This window comes from Lygodium microphyllum, chromosome 18, assembly GCF_053477565.2.
Source record: "Lygodium microphyllum isolate KBCC chromosome 18, Lygodium_microphyllum_v1.1.10, whole genome shotgun sequence".
NCBI lineage: Eukaryota > Viridiplantae > Streptophyta > Polypodiopsida > Schizaeales > Lygodiaceae > Lygodium > Lygodium microphyllum.
In genome coordinates this window covers 13,556,881-13,579,265 of record NC_141152.1, presented here as the reverse complement: position 1 = coordinate 13,579,265, position 22,385 = coordinate 13,556,881, and the positions used below count along the sequence as shown (strand labels likewise).

At 42.3% G+C, this 22,385-nt stretch overlaps 1 protein-coding gene across 2 annotated transcripts in view; it reads right to left on the bottom strand.

The window, feature by feature from the left end:
- Positions 1–219: 219 nt before the first annotated feature.
- LOC148020597 (ABSCISIC ACID-INSENSITIVE 5-like protein 2) overlaps positions 220–22,385 on the bottom strand; it is a 52,799-nt gene continuing 30,633 nt past the window's right edge. Inside the window, exons 3-5 of one of the 2 annotated variants that reach the window (XM_087698378.1) lie at positions 21,680–21,709; positions 709–776; positions 220–567 (exon numbers count right to left, since the gene is read on the bottom strand). In XM_087698378.1, coding sequence (XP_087554504.1) covers position 567; positions 709–776; positions 21,680–21,709 — 99 coding nt within the window. In that variant the 3' untranslated portion in view covers positions 220–566. Of the gene's footprint in view, positions 777–21,679; positions 21,710–22,385 lie in introns of both variants that reach the window. The other variant, XM_087698377.1, reaches the window with a different exon arrangement.

Sequence of the window (22,385 nt, the reverse complement as noted above, 5' to 3'; positions counted from 1 at the left end):
ACATCTGTTGCTATTATTGTTTTATGCATCCTAGCAGATACCATGCTTCTCTATCTGGAATAAAAACTCCACCTAGATCTTCACTAAACAATCAAATATCACTAAGTAAAATGTCTTGAACCAATAACCCATTAAGGAGCAGATTTTTGAGTCTCATGTCTACCATTTTCAACAAGTGATAAACTCCACCTAAAACAACATGAAACGATTGAATACCGCTTTATAAAAGTTCATTACTGTACAATGCAAATTTGCAATGTGAGTTTTACTCTACACAAATGTCTTTGGAGCAGGAAAAAATCATTCATATTTTGCCATTTAGTGAGCTCATATCCAGCTTGACAAGTTACAATAATACAATGTAAGCTTGTCTTGTCACTATTCTTTGTATCAACTTGCAGACTTTCATGTTAGTGGTGCCAACTCAATACAACATTTCAACAACCTTGGGGTGCATGCTCTCAGTCCTCTTTTGCAATGTCCAAAGAAATGCTGGAGCGTGCACTACAAACACTGTTAAGACCAGCAAGAGCCTTGTCACCACTCAGCTCATGAAAAGTTTGTCCTCTGAAGTCAAAAATGAAGGAAGGCATCTGCCCATTAATCCAGACAGCCACATTGTACAAGGAGCTGTGTATGAACTTCTAACTGGTCATCTTCTCAAAAATCATAATAATTTCAGGTAAAAATTAGCCAACACCATTTTACCAGGGACTTGTTAGACTTCTACGAAGGGCTCGTGCTGATCCTTCAGACTGGCTAAGTGCCTGCATAAGCTGCAATCCATCCCATGTCAGAAACATAACTTAAAACTTTTTGCACATGGACTCCAGACAGATAGAAAGATGACCCTAAAGAAAGAGTCAGTAAGACATTGTCCCTTGATGCTTTTGAAAGTTTAACCATGAAGTATTATGCATGAAAATATGTGCTGATCCCTGAGCTGAAATAAAGTGCCACAAATGCTTTAAAGGCATAAACCCACTTTTTGCAATTAGCATTAGAAATCGAACATCTGATGTTGACCTTACCCAACAACTATGTTGAAGCATCTTCCCAACCTATCAAATCTAAATCATTCAATAAAATACAAAATCTGACTACCTTTTTGCGGGGACAAGTAAAAGACTTGTCAATACAAGGCCCTAATTTGTTAAACCAAGAGTAATTAGTGCAGAAGGCTATTACCACACACTTTGCTATTTTTCTTAACCATCAGTTGTACCTTTTGTCATACTCTTAAGGGATCTTTCCTTCATTTTTTCTTCAGCACACTACAGAATCATATTTCAGCAAAATATACAATGTTAAACTCTATACCTTATAGATTGTTTTGACTGGACCCTTCAGTGCACTCTCACCTGTTAATAGTTTCTAGCTCAATTAAGCTTGAGCTTGAACCCAAGACTAATTCCTTTTAACTGTTTAACATTGCATTTATGTGTTGCTGTCTTGTTGCTCTTTGAAAGGATCATCTTTGGGATGGCTCAATTTCCTCGGGCTCGCACATAATTAAGCAATCATGCTTAGTGAAACCAGCCTTCCTTCTTGGATAGGGTGGTAGATAATTTGATTCAACACAACTTACAGCAACCATAAAATTCACTAATCTGAAATAAATACATTATCACATTAATCTTGGACAACCCACACCTGATTGGCCCCAAAACTGGTGTCCCTTGCAGTATTTCTTAACTCGTATAGCTTGAATTTGTAGTACACTCAGATATGCACTGATCTCTCTACAAAATTCAAATTCCAACACATCTGGTTTTCACCGATGACCAGCTGCATCAAGATCAAGGTCCAATTCGCCCCTTGATTGTGACGCAATTTGGGCATAAACTGAATCTAGTACACTTGCATGCGGGTCAACTTCAATGTGGATGTCCAATCTTCACCAAATTTGCTGTAAATACTTGATTTCCAGCAGCTGCTCTGATCTTTGGGCTTTTGTTTAATGGGCTCGCACTTTGACATTTCCCTCAATCTGTTGGGAATGGCTGAGGGTTTCATCAGAGGGGATAGAATGTTTGCTGAGGAGAGAAAATTCTGCAATCTAACCCTCAAACAGTGATGACCATTAGCAAAATCCCTAAATTTGCCCCTCGATTTGAAGCACATGCGGACACAATTTGGGTCTTCTATATTTGTATGCGAGTCACCTTCGCTATGGATGAGCAATCCTTCTCAGATCTGCTATAATTTCTCAGATTTCTAGTGGCTCCCCTTGTTGCATGCCTGAGATTTGACAACTAAGAAACCCTAATTTGTGCAAAAATTCAAAGTTGTACTAGCAAATCAAGGTTGAGAAATATCAAATCTGTTGTGGAAGAAGAGATCAACAACAAATTAGAGAAAATTCTCTCAATTTCTCCCAAGGAAATGCTTGAACAACAAATACCTTGTTGTTCCAGCCCTAGAAGTCTTGTAAATCAAATCAAGTCTTTTTGAAGTTTATTGTCCCTAATAGCTCATTTGCTCTCTCAATTCTCCATCCTTAGATCTGCCCCAAACAACCCAAAACGGGAGAGAGAGCCCAACATGAAAAATACACTTGCATGTAGCCCATAACTGTCCCAAACTTGACATTTGGCAAATTTCCATTTTCAAATAGGGCTCCATATGGAAAAGCGACTAGTCCTTTTGGCTCTAGCCTTGTTTTTAATAACATTTAATGCTGCCCAGCCTCACTTTTAAACTTCTAATCTCTTTAAACTTGAAAATGTGGAAACTTTCCACAAGCCTTGGTCTAGGATATTAAATCATTGAAATCTCTAACCCTCATAACACCAAAAGTCATTTCCAAGGGGAAATTCAATGCCCTTGACATGATAACCGCGAAACGCATTTCGCTGGCATTGAAACGCAGAACACCTGAAACGCTTGAAAAGTTTCACTGAAATGTGAAACACCCTAAGTGAAACGGCTGACTAAAACATGATTCTTAAATGCAAAACAATTGTCTATCTTGCTTTTTCAAGAGTTTTTAGACACTTTGTACATAGGTTAAACATCATTTGTTGGTATGAAAGGATTCCCATGGTTAAATATGTGAGTTGCAACTCATTGTTTATAAAGAAAAATATCTCATATATATTATTCAACTATCTTACTTGCCATTTCACTTCGGACTCGGCCCAAGATGAAACATTTCGGGGTGTGATGCAAAGTTTTAGAAGTGAAATGTTTCATAGTTACTTTGGTCCTTGACCAAGATTCAACACCAAACATCCACTAGCACCTATCCACAACAACTTTTGCAACTGCCCCCATTGCAAAAACTAGGATAATCTATCACCATGATACACATTTAGCATAATCTTGCATGTGAACAACTTATGTATCAAAACTTAAGTTTTCAAAGAGCATTAAGTTAAAAATTCATGTTCTTGTGACACTTAGCCTCAAGAATACAATGTGCAATGTTTGAGAAGTATTGCACACAATAGAGATCTAAATTTAGAACTACTCCACACACCCTCAAGAATACAATGCACATGTCTAAGGATTATTGCACATTGCCTTAAAAATACAATGCACAACCTATTGCACGAGGCACAAACAAAGGCTGAGTACAAATACAAGATGGATGAATGCATTTTGTGAGTAGAAAATCTGGCTATAAATAGGTGAATCCCTTCAAAGAAATTTGGGTTCCCATCCAAGCGTAGTTGACAACAATCCAACTATCCCATACCTGCTACAAAAGAAGAGCTCCTCTTTGAATTAAAAAGTATTTTGACCCTTCTTAGCATGAGAAACCTCCATTGTATCAAGTCCACCAAAGACAATGCAATCAGTCCATATGCTATATTTTCATTACAACACAATATTCAAATAGCATACCATCTAATATAGAGATTTCTCTCAAATTCATAAGTAGCTCAACTCGCGTAGGAAGTACCCTAACCACCAAGGGTGTCACAAACTCAAGACAACTCTCAAAACAAGTGTAAAAGTGAATTTTATGAGTTACATTACAACTAAGAATGAGAGGGAAATCCAGTTCTTCAACACTACCTTGTAGGTCACAAAGAGACCAATCTCATGAACAAAAGAGACTTAGATAAAGCTGGTGAAAAGAGTTCAGTTTTAGGTCCTCCTTAAAGAGAAGACAAGTAGATGTGGTAGGTTATGAAACTCCATGTTAGAGGATAGCACCTTCATGACTTTGCCTTGATTTAAATAAGGACTTAGGATGGATTTTTTACGAATTCAGACCCTTATATGCATAGCACTGCCAAAAGTATTTGTTATAGCCTCCAAAAACCGACAAAAAACTTGATGGGCCTTGTGTCCCGACCATTCTACATTTTAAGCAGGACAGGCAGACTCAATGTGAAAACTGAATACACTCACAAACTGTATTACAAGTACCTATACCTTTATGCCTAAAAGCTTGCAACAAAGCCTGGCCCCCATACTCACCATAAGCTGACTCTACCAAAACTGTAGACTTCTCAAACTTTACCATCATACTTCCCAAGTAACTCTGGCCTGACAGGCCCATTCGCGTCACGCCTGACTGGCCCAACTGGCTGCCCACGTCGCCCATGCCCCGCCCGACTGCCCCGTGTGTGCTCCACCCCTCTCGCGGCTTAGCTTCTGCCTCCCCCACCAGCGCCTGCCCTGCTCGTGATCGTCCGACTGTGCCTGCACCATCGTATCTGCATCCCATCAAGCTCCGCCCTCTGCGTCAACAATCATCGACCTGTTGTGGCGGTTCCGCCCTCTGCCTCACGCACAAAAAGACCTCCCCAATCGACCTGCTCTTGTGCCTCCATCCTATGCTGCACATTCATAACACTAGCAATCGTTGCTCCTTGCATCTGCAGCAACATTCCCCCTGGTATCACAGCAGCTAGCTTGGTAACTCTCAGCAGCAGTGACGCGCAATGGAAACCTCTAGCCAGACGCTGGTGCATTCTGCGTGTGCCCCCAGTCAAATACCTTGTGCATCGTCCTTTCTAAGGAACAGCTCCTTTCCATCCATGCCACAAAGCTGGAAATGAAAGAAACAGCAATCTTTGGACAGGTCGTAGGACACTCCATCTAGGGCCCAGCTTCAAGATTGGCTTCACTCCACACTACGCATTGGAACAACGTAGATTGCGGAGGCAGTTCTCATGGGTCAGGGGATCTTCACATCCGCATTATACTTCCAATCACCCCACACCCCTCACTCCTCTTCCCCACTATCTCTCCCGCCGATCACCCCCCCCCGATCTTCACCCAGTACATGTGTTTCCCCCCCCCCCCCCCCAAAATAATCCATTCCCCCCCTTTCTACAAGGGGTGGCGAGCCTCACACGCCCATATCTTCTCCTCACCAACAGCCCATCCCCCCCCCCCCTTCCCCACACAGCCACCAGCTCATCTGGCCTAGTTGCCCATCACACTTTCCCTCAACAGGCACAATTGCTCCCCCAAGATTTTTCTACAATGGTCCATGGTCTTATTTGAGAGTTGCGGAGCGCGAAGAGTTTCCACTACCTTTGGAGATGGGGATCATCGTGGTCCGCAAGTCAAGGAGCGGTAAGGTCCATTTACTAGCACCATCGAATGGACCAAACTATACTTTCTTCTTTCAAACCTCTCATTCAAGAGACTTGACGATGACATAGGTAGAGGAGGAAGTGAGGGGCCAAATTGCAAACCACATCTCCCAGTGGATGGTGAGGAGGCTATCACTTTTTCCCCAGTAGTGGCCAGGATGCATGATGGACATAAATTGGTGGGTTGGATCCCAGATCCCACATCTGAGCATTATTTTTCGAGCCCCTTCCCAGTGGATCTCACCGATGGATGTGATCGAGTGGCCCCTCACACAGGCTACTCACTTCTACTAGTGCACAGAGTCACGCCTCTTAGCCTAACTGATAGACGCCTTGGTGGTACCGCTTGGAGCATCTATCACCCCATGGTCCGCCCGAGAGCCACATGAGGGAATGAAGTTCACCCTCTAAGCCTGCGGCCAAGCACGTTTGCATGCCCCATAGCTCTTCTTCTTCATCAACAACTTCCACGCCGAACAGATGCTTATTGGATCAATCATAGGTTTCCCCATGAAACTACACCTAGTATCTTGGAACGTGAACAGCCTCCACTATAGTGGGGCACGTGGTTCTAGGAAATTGATTGTTCGGTAGGAGCTGCAGCCTGCTCTTGTCGGACGGATCGACATCTTACTTCTTCAGGAGCACAAGCTCACCCCCTCCCAGGCCCATCGGGTGGTAAAACTACTTCCAAGCAGCTCACACACCTACTGGGAGTACTCCATCGATGCCCACGGCAAGAGTGGAGGCGTATGCGCCTCTATTGGCCTAAGTCTCACCGCCTATGTGCGAGACCACGGGACGATTGTGGCAAGGAGGGTCCTATGGATCTAATTGGATATAGGGGACTCGTGCCTTGAAGTCCTCAATGTTTATGCTCCTACTGAGGTTAGGGCACGCAGCAGGTTCTGGGTGGATATTGCAACAGGACATCCAAAGGTGGACTCTCGGATTGTTGGAGGAGACTTCAACAACCTAGAGGCCTTAGAGGACCAGCAAGGCAGAGGCAGAGATTACCAAGGTATGGCAGGGGAGAAGCAAGAGGCATGGGAGGTCTTCCTCCTCGCAATAGGAGCACATGATGCTTGGCGGGAGCCAGCTTTCCACATGAGGAAGAGGTCATTGGACTTCTCTTGGAGATACAAGTGGCTGGGTGGAGCTCTTTTGGAGCGGCTGGATCGGCTCTATGTGGGAGAGAGGGGGTGCTCTCGCGGAGGCCAGGTAGGGCAGTTGGCTAGTACCACTTTGTCTGATCACTGCCCGGTTCTCTTCACTCTTGAGCTCCTGCTTCAGCCATGGACACACAATCCTATCGGATCCCAAACACGATCTACAAGAGGGAGAAGGTAAGGAGGTAGATTGAGCAGCTCTGGACTAGGGACTGGGCCAGGGTGGAACGGATCGCAAAGGAGGTTGCAAAGGCCTTAGCCGTGTCGAGCAGGATCTGCCAAGAGGCAACCCTACATGCCAGGCAATAGAGTTGGGAGGAGGAGAGAGCACTCCAGTGAGACCTAGCAGCCACTCAGAGACTATTCCAGGAGGCACCAAGGGATCCCACTCTCCATACACAGGAGGTGTGCGCACGGGCAGCCCTCACCGGCCTTGAGGATAGGCACTTTGAGTCCTCTTTCCGTATCTCAACAACCATTTGGGCACGGAAGGGGAACACGATGTGCAGGGAGTTTTTTCAGGTGCATCAGCCTTGCACCTCAGGAGATCAGATTCGTAGCCTCCGTGATCAGTACGGGAGGATTTGCTCTAGCCCAGATGAGGTGATGGAGATTGCCACTGACTTCTACAGACAGCTTTTCCAGCAGGAGACAGTCTCAGCCAGAGTACAACGATGTAGACAGCAGGTCTGGGATTGCATTCCATCCCTTGTCACAAAGGAGATGGGACACTCCCTCCTCTACCCTTCACAGAGAAGGAGCAAGCTAAGGCCTTCAATGCATAGGATGGGCAGAAATGCCCGAGAGAGGATACTCTTTCTAAGGCCTTCATTACCCACTAGGAGGTGGTGAAGAACCCCTTACTACGGGCCTTTCAAGAGATTTTCAGCTCAGGATGGATGCTAGGGAGTTTAATGGCAGGTCTTGTCAGTCTTCTCCCCAAAGGGGGAGATCGGTTGGAGCTATCCGAGTGGAGACCGATCACCTTGTTGTCAATGGCCTATACGGCCCTGACCAAGATGATCGGGAGTCGACTCCGCCCTGTGCTTCCAGACACCATTCATGACACCCAAACACGTTTTGTCCAAGATAGGAGCATCATAGATAATGTCTTCACTGGAGCCCACAGCAGAGCGCTCAGAGGTATGGAAGATCATAGGGAGTCTTACAGGATGGCACATTTGGAAGGCACCCTATCACATGGTTTTTGACAGGGAGTGCCTTTCAGTATATGACTTTGGCAGAGCTGTGGACCTCCATCATCCACTCCCTCTGCGGCCATTGGGACCAAGTGCAGGGCGAGTCTCATGCTCGTCAAGAGCTTCGTTTTCACTTTCTACTCACTTGGGGCAGCCATGACTTGTTTTTCACGATGCAAGCGAGCAGCCCCAGATGGCGATACACCCCCCCCCCCCCCCTCCATGGCTTCTTGCCCCCAACCCCCCCAGACCGCCTTGAGAGGCTTGTATACATGATGGACTTGTGATTTGCATCAGCTCTAGATAGTCTGTTGAGCACGCACACTTCGTTGTAATCAGCCTTTTGAGTAACATAATCAACCACATTTTACTTGCAAAAAAAAAAAACATAAGCTGACTCAAGGAACAGGTTATTCGTAACTCTCAATCAATCTTGACAAACTAATGCATAGAGGTCCTTTCCTAGATTTCATTCATACAAGGACTGAGAGTTAACTCCTCTTCCACCATCATTTCCCCAACAACACCTATTTTAGAAATCATCTAGAATTTGCAAAAAAACAACAATTATGGGCGAGGTGGGTCAGATTATATTTCAGATAAGTGCAATAACATCACTTAACAGGAAGGTAATAACGAATGTGACAAACTTGTAAGCAATAAAAAACTGTGATCCTCCTGATGATCAGAGCTACAACTAACTCTCTCTTTGTTCTATTTGAACAAAGAGGGGTGTGCCCATCTAAATACACGTCAATCCCTGTCAAAGGCTGTTTGTAAGGCTGCCTCCACTCTAGAGTCTAGACCTCTGCCCTCTTCAAAAAACACCTTCCTTTCTATGTGAAGAGCAGCACCTCCATCTCCTTCCCATCCAAAACATACATGGTAGCCTATTTAGGCTTCTCACAATGCATTGTTCCTCTATCCAACCAAAAAACAGAACAAAAAGAAAAATGAGAAAAAAGGCACGCGAGCACAGACAAACATGAGCACAAGCGGCCTTCTATAAGCTTTATGCCACCATTGAAGCTTTCAAAAAGCTTCAAAAGAAGTTGTTGATCTGGCCTTGTGCTGTTTAAATAAACATCCAACTGCCTACGAATAGAGTGCAGCATCAAATGATCTCTAGCATCCTCAATAGACAAGTGAAATTGTCATCCATGTGCAGAAATAGGTTTGCTGTCCTCAAACTAGAAGCGCTGGAGTAAATGTCTAATGTACTTGGGACTATCGCATAACAAATACCCCCTCAAGAGCAGCAAATTGAAAGGCCAAAATAATAAAGCAAGTGACCAACATCTGTTATAGCAAAGACTTGCTGTAAATTAGCTTGTAATTTTCTGCTCATTTCCTCCAGTCAACAACATATCATCAACATACAATATGAGAATAACAAGATCATGTCCATCATGTTTGATGTAGAGGGTGATCTCTATTGAACAAGGCTGATCAAATAGCAGTGTATCTTCTCATACCAAGCCCATGGAACCTGCTTCAGCCCATACAAAGCCTTATGCAAATGATAAACCTTACTGAATGATGATGGTGACTGCAGAAATCAGGTAGAGGGTAGCTAGGAGCTGCAGATGCAGATGCACCAGCAAGCAAGAATGCAGCAGTGTATGAAGATTGGACCCCCACATACAGAGCGCAAGTGGGCCACAGGCCACCGAACACAGGCAGCTTCAAGGCCACAACCAAACTATGATGTCAACAGCTCTAGGGTGCACAGAGTAGGGCAGCAGCCACAGCTCTCTTGTGATTGCATCCACCAAGCACCTGTAGGGGGCAGCAGCAGCACTCGGAAGGAGGAAGACAGTGAAATGCCCACAAAATGCCCTTTAATAGGGGATTTTTGGGCATTTTCCTACTATGCAAATAAAAGACTTTAAAATTGTAAATAAAACTTTTGGGGAATGAATTAAGGAGTAAAACTAATTGTTAGTGCTAGCCTCAATGTTGGTTGCTCGATACCCCTCTCAAGCCCAAAAAGGTGCCCAAGAGAGAGCATCATGCTCCACCCATGTTAACCATGAAACACGCAAAACGCAAAACACGTTTCACCACTGAAAAGTTTCAATATGCAAGCTTTCACCTATCCATTTCTCTGCAAGGGGAAAAACCAATTTCTATGGAAAAAATGCTAAACATATGTATTTTAAATATGTCATTCTGCCATTTGATGCAGCATTTCACTTAGATCTATCCAAGAATGAAATGTTTCATGGTGAAACACAACATTTCAGGGATGAAACATTTCGTACTTTTACCTTGGCTCCAGCCTTTCATTAGCTTTAAAATATGAGGCAAAAATACAAAGCAAGAACCGCCATTAAGGATAGTTATGTGGAAAGCAAAGTCAGTATAGAAAAACATTAGTATATAAGACGGGAATGAAACACACTCCACCCCAACTACCCAAGGAAGGAATACTAACAGACAAGCACTTGTAATCCAAAAAGGGAAAGAATTGCACTAGAGAGGAAACCTGTGAGGAAGAGCAATAGCCAAGGTGATAGTTGAAGGTGTTCGAAACTCAACCTTTGGAAAGGAGCCTCAAGCTCTGTCTCCATTCACTATTTCTTTAACTTTAATTGTTAATTGATTTTCACCCAAGAGTTGCACAAATGGAACCAGCAACTGGCCAAATGTTGCCCCAATTCACAATGGATGGCCTCGCATCTGAAATCCCTATCAATTCCATGAATTTCAAGTTTTGATTTCAGTGTATGATGCCTTCTCTAGTTGGCGCAAGTCCCAAGGTGGTTGCTAAACTCCAAGTTCTACAAAAATTTAGGATTTACAATAGAGATCTCTCTATTGTTCACCAAATTTGGCTGAGATTTGCTCAAAATGGCTGAGAAATGCTGAGATCTTGTGAGAAGGGGTTGGAGAAGGTGAGAGAAAGCCAAGATGAGAGAGAAAGGGGTTGGAGAAGGTGAGAGAAAGCCAAGATGAGAGAGAAATCTGATTTTCTTCTCAAGAGAACCCTAAAAACTGCTTGCTGCCTGCTCCAGTCTACATTTAATACAATTACCTACTACCACACCTTCAAAATGCTGTCACCTGATCAACAATGTTGTGCCAGTCCCTAGCAGGTGTCTCCCTGCTGTACCCTGCCTGCTGAAGCTCCCAAATTACTATCTTCTGCAACAAATTGCTACTCTCTGATCAAAAAATGGACCAGTATCTCCCCCCCCCTCTCTCTCTCTCTCTCTCTCTCAAGCTATAAAACTAACTGAATGGTTGAGACCTAGCCTCCAAAAACGTTTTCTTGATTTGTATGGGCATGTTTGCCAAGTGGCAGCCATTCAATTAATTTTTAAAATTAAATAATCATAAAAATGAATTAAACACTTTTAACCCTGCCCAAAATTAAATATGCCCATCCATAATTAAATTGGCTAAGCCATTTGCAACCTCCAGCGGTCCCCAACCTCTGTTGACCTTTATCATAACTTTTGCCTTTAACACTCATTGCACCCTCCGAGTCCTTGGCAACCTGTTACCACGAAATAACTGGTATATGCATCACATGTGGTAAACAACCTTGCACATTCAATTAATATCTTAATAAAATGTTATCAACAAGATTAGAGCATCTCAAAATTTCATGTCCACGTGACATCAAGAGAGGAGACTATCTCTATCTCCATGCTGGACAAGATTCAAGAGCATAGCCACAAAGGCATGGCTGAAAAATCAAAGGCTAAACGTAGGTAGAATCTATATATCGTGGATGTTGATGTCGAAAAAGGATGAAAGCCACAGCCCTTGCCACTGTATGCAGAAGACGGCAATGTGAAGGAAAGGCAACACAAATCTCCAAGGAATGATGGTGGAATGGAGGGAGCGAAACACAATCCTTTGATGAATGATCAATATGAACGCAATCCTCTGGTCAAAACTAAAGAGGGAATGCCCAAGATGGCTGAAAAAGGTCTCTAAGAGTGACCTTTGGCCATGTTTATATAGCCCCTGAGTAAGCTAGGGTTAGTATTTCCCTTGTCCTCTAGTCCATTCACACCTCACCTTCCCTCATGCACCCTTGCTTACATAGGGTTCTCGTGCTATAGTTCTAACACTCGTGAGGTCCTAGGGCATCCCAATTCTCAAAAGGGCTTACCATGTGCCATAGGCATTTTATTGCCTTGAGCATATGAAGTTGTAGGAGAGAAAATGTCAGCAACAATTTGTATTTGTCCCATCTCCCTCGATGCATTGATGTGCTCAAAAAAACTTAATGTGCATTGTGATGTCTTATTGCCTTAATCAGAGAAATTTGATAGCCAATGTAGAAAGATATTTATTGCCTAGAATGGTGAGGTGGTGGTAGGAGTGCCTACATATACATACACATTATACTTCGGTGGAGTAGGGTGCAAAGGTCAATAATGACGAGTTTTGACGGGGTGCCCTAACCTGCCACAATAGGTGCACCCATTGATCCATGTTCCATCCTACCTGGAAGAAGCCATAGCACCAATATAGCAAAACCTACAATGGGAGGGTGGGAGAGACCCAATTGCAATCCTCAATGTTGTAGTGGCACTAAATGAAGTAATCTAAGTTGCCAATGGTCTTATTGCTCCCCACAATCTATGTTCCTCATGGAGTATGAGAATCTTCAGCTCTTGGAGCACCTCCACTCTAATACCATGTGAAGAAAGAACAAGGCAACCCTGAGACTACTCTTAAGAGCCAATGAAAAAGCAATAGAGATTGTAGTGGAGACAACAAAATGTACAACAAACACAAGTAGTGAAAGAACTCACAGATCAAAGAATGAAATGATAAATAATGCATAATGATGATAAAATTTGTGCCCCTAGCTTCCTTGTCTCTAGGATTAGGGCTGAGGCGTGAACCACATAATCTCGAGTTGACAAAGTGGCTTGACATGACTACCCTATCATGGTTGATCAGGTAGCAACATTTGTGAAGGAGAATACTCTGTGGAGGGAGTAACGCACAGACCTCCGAACAGGGAAATTGTCAAAGAGGCACCTGATGAGCAATGAAGGGAGTAGAATGCAGTCCTCCATAGCTATAGGTGATGACAAAGATGACTTTCAAGGGCTGTAGTTGCAAAATGAAAATGCCTGCTCACGGAAGGGCCTGTAGCAGCAAAAACACAAGTTTCTGAAAATGGATAGAGCCTCCAAAAGGTAGGCCAGCTACTATAGCAGATGAGCCCCTGACTGTAGCAGCAAGAACAGCAGAAAATGCAGATGCGGCCCTGAGATGGTAATGGCGACAACCTACACTAAAGGAATCCCTGCTGTGGCTGATAGCCAACAGCTGTATGATGAAGACAGCAAGAACTGATGATGGCTGCTAGTCTCTAGGTGGGTGGAATCAGCAAAACACAGGTGGCAGCCACTAAATGATGGTGGCAACTGCAGAAATCCAGTGGAGAGGGCAGCTAGGAGCAGATGACAACCTGCAAATGCACTAGGAAGCAAGAATGCAGCAGTAGATGAAGATATAGGTAGGCAGCAGGTCAAAGAACACGAGCAGCTGCAGAGTTACTGTGATGGCAGCAGCTCCAAGAGCATTGAATAGGGCAGCAGCTGCAACTTTGTTGTGATTGCATCAACCAAGGCACATGTAGGAGGAGAGGGCAGCACTCAAAGAAGAGGAAAGCAGCTGAGAGACAAATTGGAGGTATGGGCAGCTTGAGAGAGTGATAGTGGGATGCGCACAGCATGCCCTTGCACAAGACAACACACATCATGCACAAGCTGCATATTTCACCTACTCCCATCTTTAAGTAATTAAATCTATGCATTTTTCAAAGAACGCATCACTCATAAATGTGCTTTTGTAGAATGTGCATCTACAGAAGATCTCGCACTATATCATCAGTATGCAGATGGACTAGGCTCCCAAAATTCAGGCGGCCAAACTGTGCATGCTACAACTCAATAGGGGAGATGGTAGAAGCATCCATTGCAATGCATCATAATGAGACTATTGCTCATAGACATCAACTTTGTATAATCCTCTGCATGAGGTGCCAATGATCATTGATAACAATGACATCGGCATCATGATTCTCCCTCACCGTACATCATGGCCCAACAAAATGGACATCAATATCACTGGTAGTAATGCCACATGGGCTTTCCAATTCCTTTTACTGCATATGACGCATTCTTTGCACAAGAAACAGTGCCCCCCACTTGAGCAACCAAAATTATCACATGCATTAACAATTAATTGTAGTGCATTACCACTTCATTTTGGTCTCCATTAACAACCCCAACATCATCTCAACACTATACAAGCCTAGTGGCATTTTCTCAGCTGGTGACACCTTTACTTGGAGACTTGTACCTACTATCAAATCTGTGTTCTCTCCTCTGAATTGGCTGCCCAACAGTCATCTTGATAGCAATTGGTGGATGAAGCACCCCAACTTGAGGACCTAGGGAGAAGCTACCATTGTGATAGCACCAAGAGGTGTCGCAAGATCTGTTGAGGGAAGGTAAGCCTCCATGCTGGTAGAAGAGCAAATCTCTAAGGAAGATGAAACCACAAAGGAACAATGAACTTTCCATGTTTCCAACCCAGGAAGAACCAATGCAAATCTACATAACAAGAGCTTCATAGAGAGATGCTCCAAAGGAAAACAAAACAAAAAGTAAAGATAAAATGAAGAAAATATATATGTAATGTGTGAATGAGTGAGTATGTAAATGCAGCGGAAGACAAACAAGGAAATCCTAAAACCTAAGTAGCGGAGACCCTGGAATGGATGCATAAAGTGTGAATGGAGTGGTTAGCAATCCAATCACCCAAACTTTCAAGAGAACTATAAGGTGGGGGTGGATGAGGCTGTCCATGTGCCACATGTCTAGTGGCACATGCCCAAGTCTTGGAATGGAGTGGTTAGCAATCCAATCACCCAAACTTTCAAGAGTACTATAAGGTGAATTTGGATGAGGTTGTCCGTGTGCCACATGTCTAGTGTCATGTGTCCCAAGAGGAGCAAATGGGCAGCAGCACAAGGCGTACCTCCACTTAACTATCCGAGGGGAGTGAAGGCAAACACAACCTCCTATGGTTTCCTAGTTGGAAGGCCTTAGGCCTTAGTATGACACTCGCCTACATGACCTAATCTCTAGCAATATATACAAAGCCTATTCTTTTTAGGGAGCAACCTCCAAATGGGTTTGTTTTCTTTGGTATCTTTGGTTCTATCTCAGAAGAGGTGTCACCCTTGTTTTGATTTGTCTCCCCAACTTGCGTATTTTTCCCACCTCTAGTATTTCCCTTTGTAGAAGTGGATAGAGGCCCCCTTGAATAGAAAAATGCGGTCTTCTTGTAGACTTGGTCATATAGCCTTACGTAACGCAAGAATAGGCACTAAAAATCATAGAAGGTTGGCGATCAAATCAAAAAATGATGTGCTGCATAAAGTAGAGGTATTTAGAAGGCAACTTGTTCAAGAAAAATGTAACATGATCATTATTTGACTTTAATGAGCTAGTAGTGGCAAACTTGGCGAGTAAACACATGTATTCGACCAACTTAACTTTCAGATCATCTCCTTCCTTAATAGAAAACTCCTACAATTGATGATCAAGATTAATAGATCGGGTTCAATCTCTCACCACATAGTGGTGAAGGAGATGACTCCAACAATCAAATGCTACGGAAAAGTATTGTAACTATGAATAGAACTCAAGAAATAACCCCTATATTAACTCGACATTTGTTGTACCATTGCAAGCTCTCCATTGACAAATGTGGTCAAGGTGAGCTAATCAAGGATCAACACGGGCTCTAAAAGAACTACTAGGTCCCAAAGACCTAAGATTCAAGCACTTATTGCATTAAATTGACCTAGTAAAATTAGACGTGTTAAAGCAAGTTTTATCTATAAAGTCATTATTGGCCAGAGCAACAATAGTAGTAGTGCTAAATGACGAATAGGATGGGTAGAGTGAATAGGGTGGGAAAATCGAGTATACTTGGATTTTTACTCTAGAGTACCCCACCATGCATGTGAGATGTGTGCACAATGGATCCAAAAGTGGATATGGGTTAGCTGGGCATGGGCATGGGTATGGGCATGGGCATGGGTATGGGCATAGGCATGGTAGCCACATGTGTAGTCCAAGGAAGAGGCATAGAGATACAATAGGCAAAGAATAGAAATCCTTGTATGGGACTGACCCATGGAGTAAGTAATGGTACAACATAGGCAAAAGATGGAAATACTTGCGACTAAGAGACCAATGGATGGGATGGTGAGTATCCGAGGGAAGTGAGGGAGATACACATTACAATTGTCTAAGGATAGACAAATGTACTCACTTGTGGGTGTGTATAAGACATAATGTTAAAAGGTGGCATTACCGCTAATGATGTACGCGGGTACAGAGTGACATTCACTTGTGGGTAGTTGACATGTGTAGAAAAAGAAAAAGTACTAGGAACTAAAACAAATGATTCAAATCCTAGTGCATCGAATGCAGATATGGAGTACAATCCTAAGTTATTGAAAGCAGAAGAAAGAAAATCTACATTTTGACTAGAAGATGGAGGAATAGGAGGAATTGGAAAAAAGTGACTACCAACACCATGCGTAAGTGAAACAGAAGTGTCAAATATATATGCGAAAGTACATCTACTTCGAGAGCCTCCTTGATTTACATTTACATACTCAAACATATCATTATCTGGGTCCTACATACCAAAAGGAAACACAAGGGAGGATTTCGATTCAAATCACTCAAAAGGGTTATATGAACTTGACACCAAGCTAGATTGTGATGAAAAAGATGAAATGCCAATTGTTCTAGAATGTTATAAGTTCTCTCTAATCTGAGAGGTGGCCAATCTCACTAACTGATCCTAAGGTATTAAAAGCAAAGTTTTCAAGAGTTGGAGAGCAATAGTTGCAATCATACCTGATGTGCAAGTATTCTTGGAACTCCTTGTCTGTCATGAAACATGTATCTAGCCAAGATGATGATGATGAAGGTGAAGCATCATCTTCCTCATCAAGTCCATAATGCCTCCTCAAGGCCTCCAATCATGGAGAAGCTTGATAAGAAATAGTAGGATCCTGAGGAGTCAATGACATTGTGAATTGGTTACGTGTCGTTCCTACATCTCCCATAAACCAAACTCTCCATGATAGCCATAAGATACTCTTTAAAGGAGCACTAGCTTTGATACCATGTGAAGATATACTAGGATTTGCACTGAGAAAACACAAAATGTATGAACATAATGAAAACACAATAACTTAGACAATAACGCAAAAACACAAGCATAAGTAGAGAAGAAAGAGAGCTCTGAAGTGAATGAATCAATTTTGAAAATGATGGAAAGAGTGTACAAGATGCTCAAGGGTAAAACAATGCGAGTAGTCAAAGAGTGACGTCCACTGGACATGGATCCCCAATGCTGTAACCATTACTTGGAGCTGAAACAATGCTGAGAAGGGAAGGGCAGAAGTCTGCTTATCAAAATGCAGCAGTCTTAAAGGCTGAATCTACCTGAACACAGCAATGTACTATCCAAAAAGAGCTGAAAACTGATTATCGAGGCTGAGAACAATAGGGCAATGGCTGAGAAAGATGAGTTAGGTGCTGTGTGGGGCCTGCACTAAGCAAAATACCAGCTGTCTGATATCCACAAGGAAGCTGATCAGTAGAGCTGCCAGCTATGGCTGAAGGAGCAATCGCCAACAGCTGGAACAGTCACCAGCAACAGTGGACAGATGCCAAGGGCCTGATAATGACATGGTAGTAGTCGCTTGGGGCTGGACAGCCACTGAAGAAGGGCTGATGGCTGAGAGCCTACAAAACCAGATGGACTGAATGGTGGGCAACCAATCTATTTACTGATGAGTGGACCCTCCCAAATTAGGTTTTTGCTTATGGGACACAAAAACTCTCTAAGTATGAATTTCTTTTTTATGAAATTTTCGGTAATAACATGTTTTGGGGCTATTTAAAAGAGCTAAACAGTTTGCAATACATTTTTAGCTCAACACCTTGCAACTCAATCCCCATTGGTAAAACATTTCTAATTATGGCTCCAAAAATATAAGACATAAATTTTTTAATGATGCTTACTTTCATACCTCTCAACAACAAAAAGAGGTTGGTTTGATTTTACCAATGGAACAAAAAGGAAGGCAACCACAAGAGCTACATCAATAAATTGGCAAGCTTGATATGAGAAGCCTTGGCAATCACACAAGCCAATATATCCATCACCCACGTGGATGCAATACTATAATCTACACTTGAAACTTGGGATTTTCTGCAAGACCCTTTTTGGAGCTCGATCCAAAGCCTCTTAAATCACTTAGTTGATTAATGCTTTTCAAATTAAAGATGAAGTTGTCCTAAAGGTAATGGCCCAAGTGTTAAGACTTGTAATCATGAGGTTGTGAGTTGAAGTCTTGTTGGGTGCATCACTTGGTTGGACACCCTTTGTTCACATAGTGCATCTCAGTAAGTCCAAGCAATTGCCCACTCAAAACACTCGCTTATTCCTCCCTAGTAGAGTCATCAAGGAGAAGGATCCCAATGTGAGGAGAATACCTTAGGGTTCACACGGATAACACAAAGCATCTACAAACTCAATTAAGACAATTAAACTCGAAGAGAAACTCATGAAAAAATTCACAAAAGTGTAGAGTGAAGGAATAACATAATCAGCTAAACAAAATAATACACGTCTAAAGAGCGAAGAAAAACTCAAAACCGCACTCTCTCTAGGAATAGATTGCATAGAGGGAGCTGATAGAGATGGCCTTGAGATAATCCTGAAGCAGCACACCATTAAGGCTGGCACATCAAAGGATGTCACTACAGCTACAGAAGCGGAAAATGAAGAGGTAGTAGTCCTAGAGATGTGGGAAACAACAAACGCTAAAACTAGTCTTTTTTCTCCAAAAGGGTGGTAATGACCTGAATAACCACTAATTACAACAAGAAAAAAATTCACATAAACTAAAGAATACAAATGTTACCAAATAATATTGAATAGTAAACTCCCTCAATTGGCCCCAAAACCAAGGCTCTTTGCAGTATTTCTTTAACTTCTATTAGAATAGGATGAAGTAAATTGAGATTTGGCTCCAATCTCCTTCTCTATCCACTGTCTCTTGTTGTCAAAAATAACCAACAACCCTTCGATCTAATTCGCCTCTTGATCCAACAAGGCATTGCCCCTTGGCTGGTCAAAATGAGCCCCAAATCCAATCAAGAGAGCAAGCTTGTTCAAATATTTGGAAATTCCTCACATTCCAGGTGCTGATTTCAAGTACTAAGCCTTCAATTTCCTGACACAAGACCCAAGGTGGCTGATAAACCATAAGTTCTGCTGTAAATTAGAGTTTACAGCAGCAAATCCTTGAATTCCACACATCCAATGGCTGTAATGGTTGAGATTTGCTCAAGAACTTTGGGAAATGGCTGAAGAATGCGAGAGAGAACTGAAGAGAGAGAGAGAATTCAGATTTCTGTCACCAAAAATGGCTGAAATTCATTGTTTCCCTACTTGAAAATAGCTAACAACCTGCAGCCCAACTCACACATAGCCCAGAATGCAGTTGCCCCTAGAAGGATCAAAATTGCTGCTGCCAGCCCCTCAGAACCTCTGATCAGCTGTCACCTACTGAAAATGCCCCCTCCAATGGCTGAAACAGCTCCCATAGCACGCACCTACTGCTGGACAGTTTCTCTTTTACTCCCCTCAGCCTGTTCCATCATCCTCCAACAGCTTTCCCTTCACTTGAATGGGAAAGTTTTCAGCCCTTGTCCCTACCCAAAAAATTAAATGAGCCCATCCACAATTAAATTGGCTGGGCCATTTTGACTCCCAAGTGGTCATGAGTATTATCTACCCCCCGACACAAGGCACCTTCTAATACATGACCAATATAACTTATTATAACTTTTGCCTTTGACACCCACTATCTTCTCAAGGTCTTGGGCCCATAATTGTGACATAATTGACTTGCACATCACATGTGCACAACTTAATTAATGTCTAAGCCAAATGCTAAGCAAAGCTTCAAAAATTCACTCTGGGTGGCACCAAAAAATAGGGATGCGTGCAATCTCCCTCACATGTGCTCTAGATAGGGCCTAGGCACTGTGGGCAGCACCCAAAAATAGGGATACATACAATCTCCCTCACATGTGCTCTAGATAGGCACTCTGGGTGGAGCCCAAAAACTTTTGGGAGCCTTAATGTGGACGCTCAAAAACTTTTGGGACATGTGATATTTAAGTTTTAGCAAATTTGAAGGCAAACAGTGTATCCATAAGCAGTTGGACATCTCTAGGATCATTTCTAGGCTTTTAAAAATTGTGAAAGGGTGGATAGCAATGGCATAGACTAGAGCATTTAGTGGGCACTCCAGTCTCACAGATTTACCCAGAGTTCATGATTGAGACAAGTCATTTCCAATAATTCATTGAGCAATAGAATCAAAGTATAACTTGGGTGAAACCAATGGCATAGGACAGAGCACTTAGTGGGCAATCCTGTCCCACAGATTCACCCAAAGTTCATGATTGAGACAAGTCTTTTCCAATAATTCATCAAGCAATAGAATCCAAGTATAACTTGGGTGAAACCCATTGATTGCAAAAGCTTTTGCAACATTGATTTGCATTATCAGCACATCCTGTTGAGTATACATAGTATATTCAATCCCAATAAGCATATTGAGTACGTTGTCATTTATCTATCTTCTAGGAACAAAGCCATACTGTCTGGGATGCAATTCTTGATGCAGGATACCTTTGATTCAATGCACTATCATTTTTGTAATAAGCTCATACACCACTGCCATCAGCATTATCAGACCTCAACCATTAAAATTCTGATGTAAGCCTTTCTTTGGAATCAGGTGAAAAGCCCATGTTTCCACTCTGCAGGCAGACTTTGATTTTAACAAGCATTATTTATCAGGGATAAATAGTGCAGGTCTTCAATCATTCCAAAAGATGGAATAAAATCCCACAGTTGAACCATCCCATCCCAAGGATTTCTCTTTGCTCAAAACCTTCAAAGCATGATCTAAGTCAATATCAATGAAAGGGCTTTTCCAAATCAATTGCTTCAATTAAATCCAATATCAGAGTAACAACAGGCAAAAATTGCACATGGACCTGATCAACATCCAATTTAGTCAAATGTGGTGCTGAAAATATACAGGCAAAATGCTCAGTAATTCATGATCTAGCTCAAATTTAGAGTTTGTCCATGCACCATCAACTTTACTTTATCCTACAAATAGTATGTCTTTGGAGCTCACCATGAAGAGTTTTGAAAAATCCTTTGGGCAAACAGCCCTTCAAGAAAAGGTTTTTGATGTGCTCTAATCTTTCATTTTTGAAGTTGGCCTTGAATGATATTTTTAAACTTTCAAGGAATGGAGGAAAAAAGGAAGAGTACAATAGTTTATCCTTTTTTTTCTTTTTCTTTTTCTCTTGACTAGAACAGTTGAACACCATACCAATGATAGTATAATAACAAAATTTCCACACATTTGATTATTTGACAAAGCTCGACCTACAAATCGAAGACTTTGAAATCATACAAAACATTTGATATATTAAAAAACTGCATTTTAAAATACATAGCCTACAAACCCAAAATCCTAGAAAATGTACTGCATAGCCTTCCTAAGCTAAAACTAAAAAATATATATGTATCAAAAAGGGCATTATTCAGCACAAGCTTTAAAAATCACTTCTGTGAACCTTACCTGTTGTCTCCTCCTCCTCGTTGCTTCAGCCTGTGCATAAGCATCAGCTCAAATTAGGCCTCCACAATTTACTCATGTGTATGATCAAACATTGAAAGAGAATTTCATCTAAGCACACATCAATTTAGCAACATTATGCATGTTTTTATAAGAATCGACTAGAATTAAAAACCCTAATCTGTCATTTATGACAACCCAAATGGAGACAAGGCACGCATTGTGTAGCATACATTGGCTAACTTTGTCCAACTCCAAGTGGAAACCTCTACAAAGTTACACCCGTCACTAAAATTAGGACTGCACAAACTCAAGCCATCATGAGATCCTGCATAGACCTCCAGCCCTGGAGTAGTTCGGACAAAGTTCCCGAAACTGGAGACATAAGCCTCCAAAGTAGCCAATAATGTTTATTAGCAAAAATCCAATCTATATGCCAACCATTTGGGCACGGCACATGATGACTAGCTTCTGAATGTGCTAAAATAGCTATCTGAACTCAAGGTAGTCCCCAGTCAAGAGAGGAACATGTTAAACAACCTGTATGGTAGCTTTGGTAGAAAGCATACACCTATTTGTAAAAACCAACCACTCATCTACCAAAGCTCAAATTGAAGGAATAAACACTTAGAGAGATCAGGCCAGCCATCCTACTAGATGATGAAGATATGATGGGAGTGGCTCGGCAGGCAATGTATGAATCCACGAT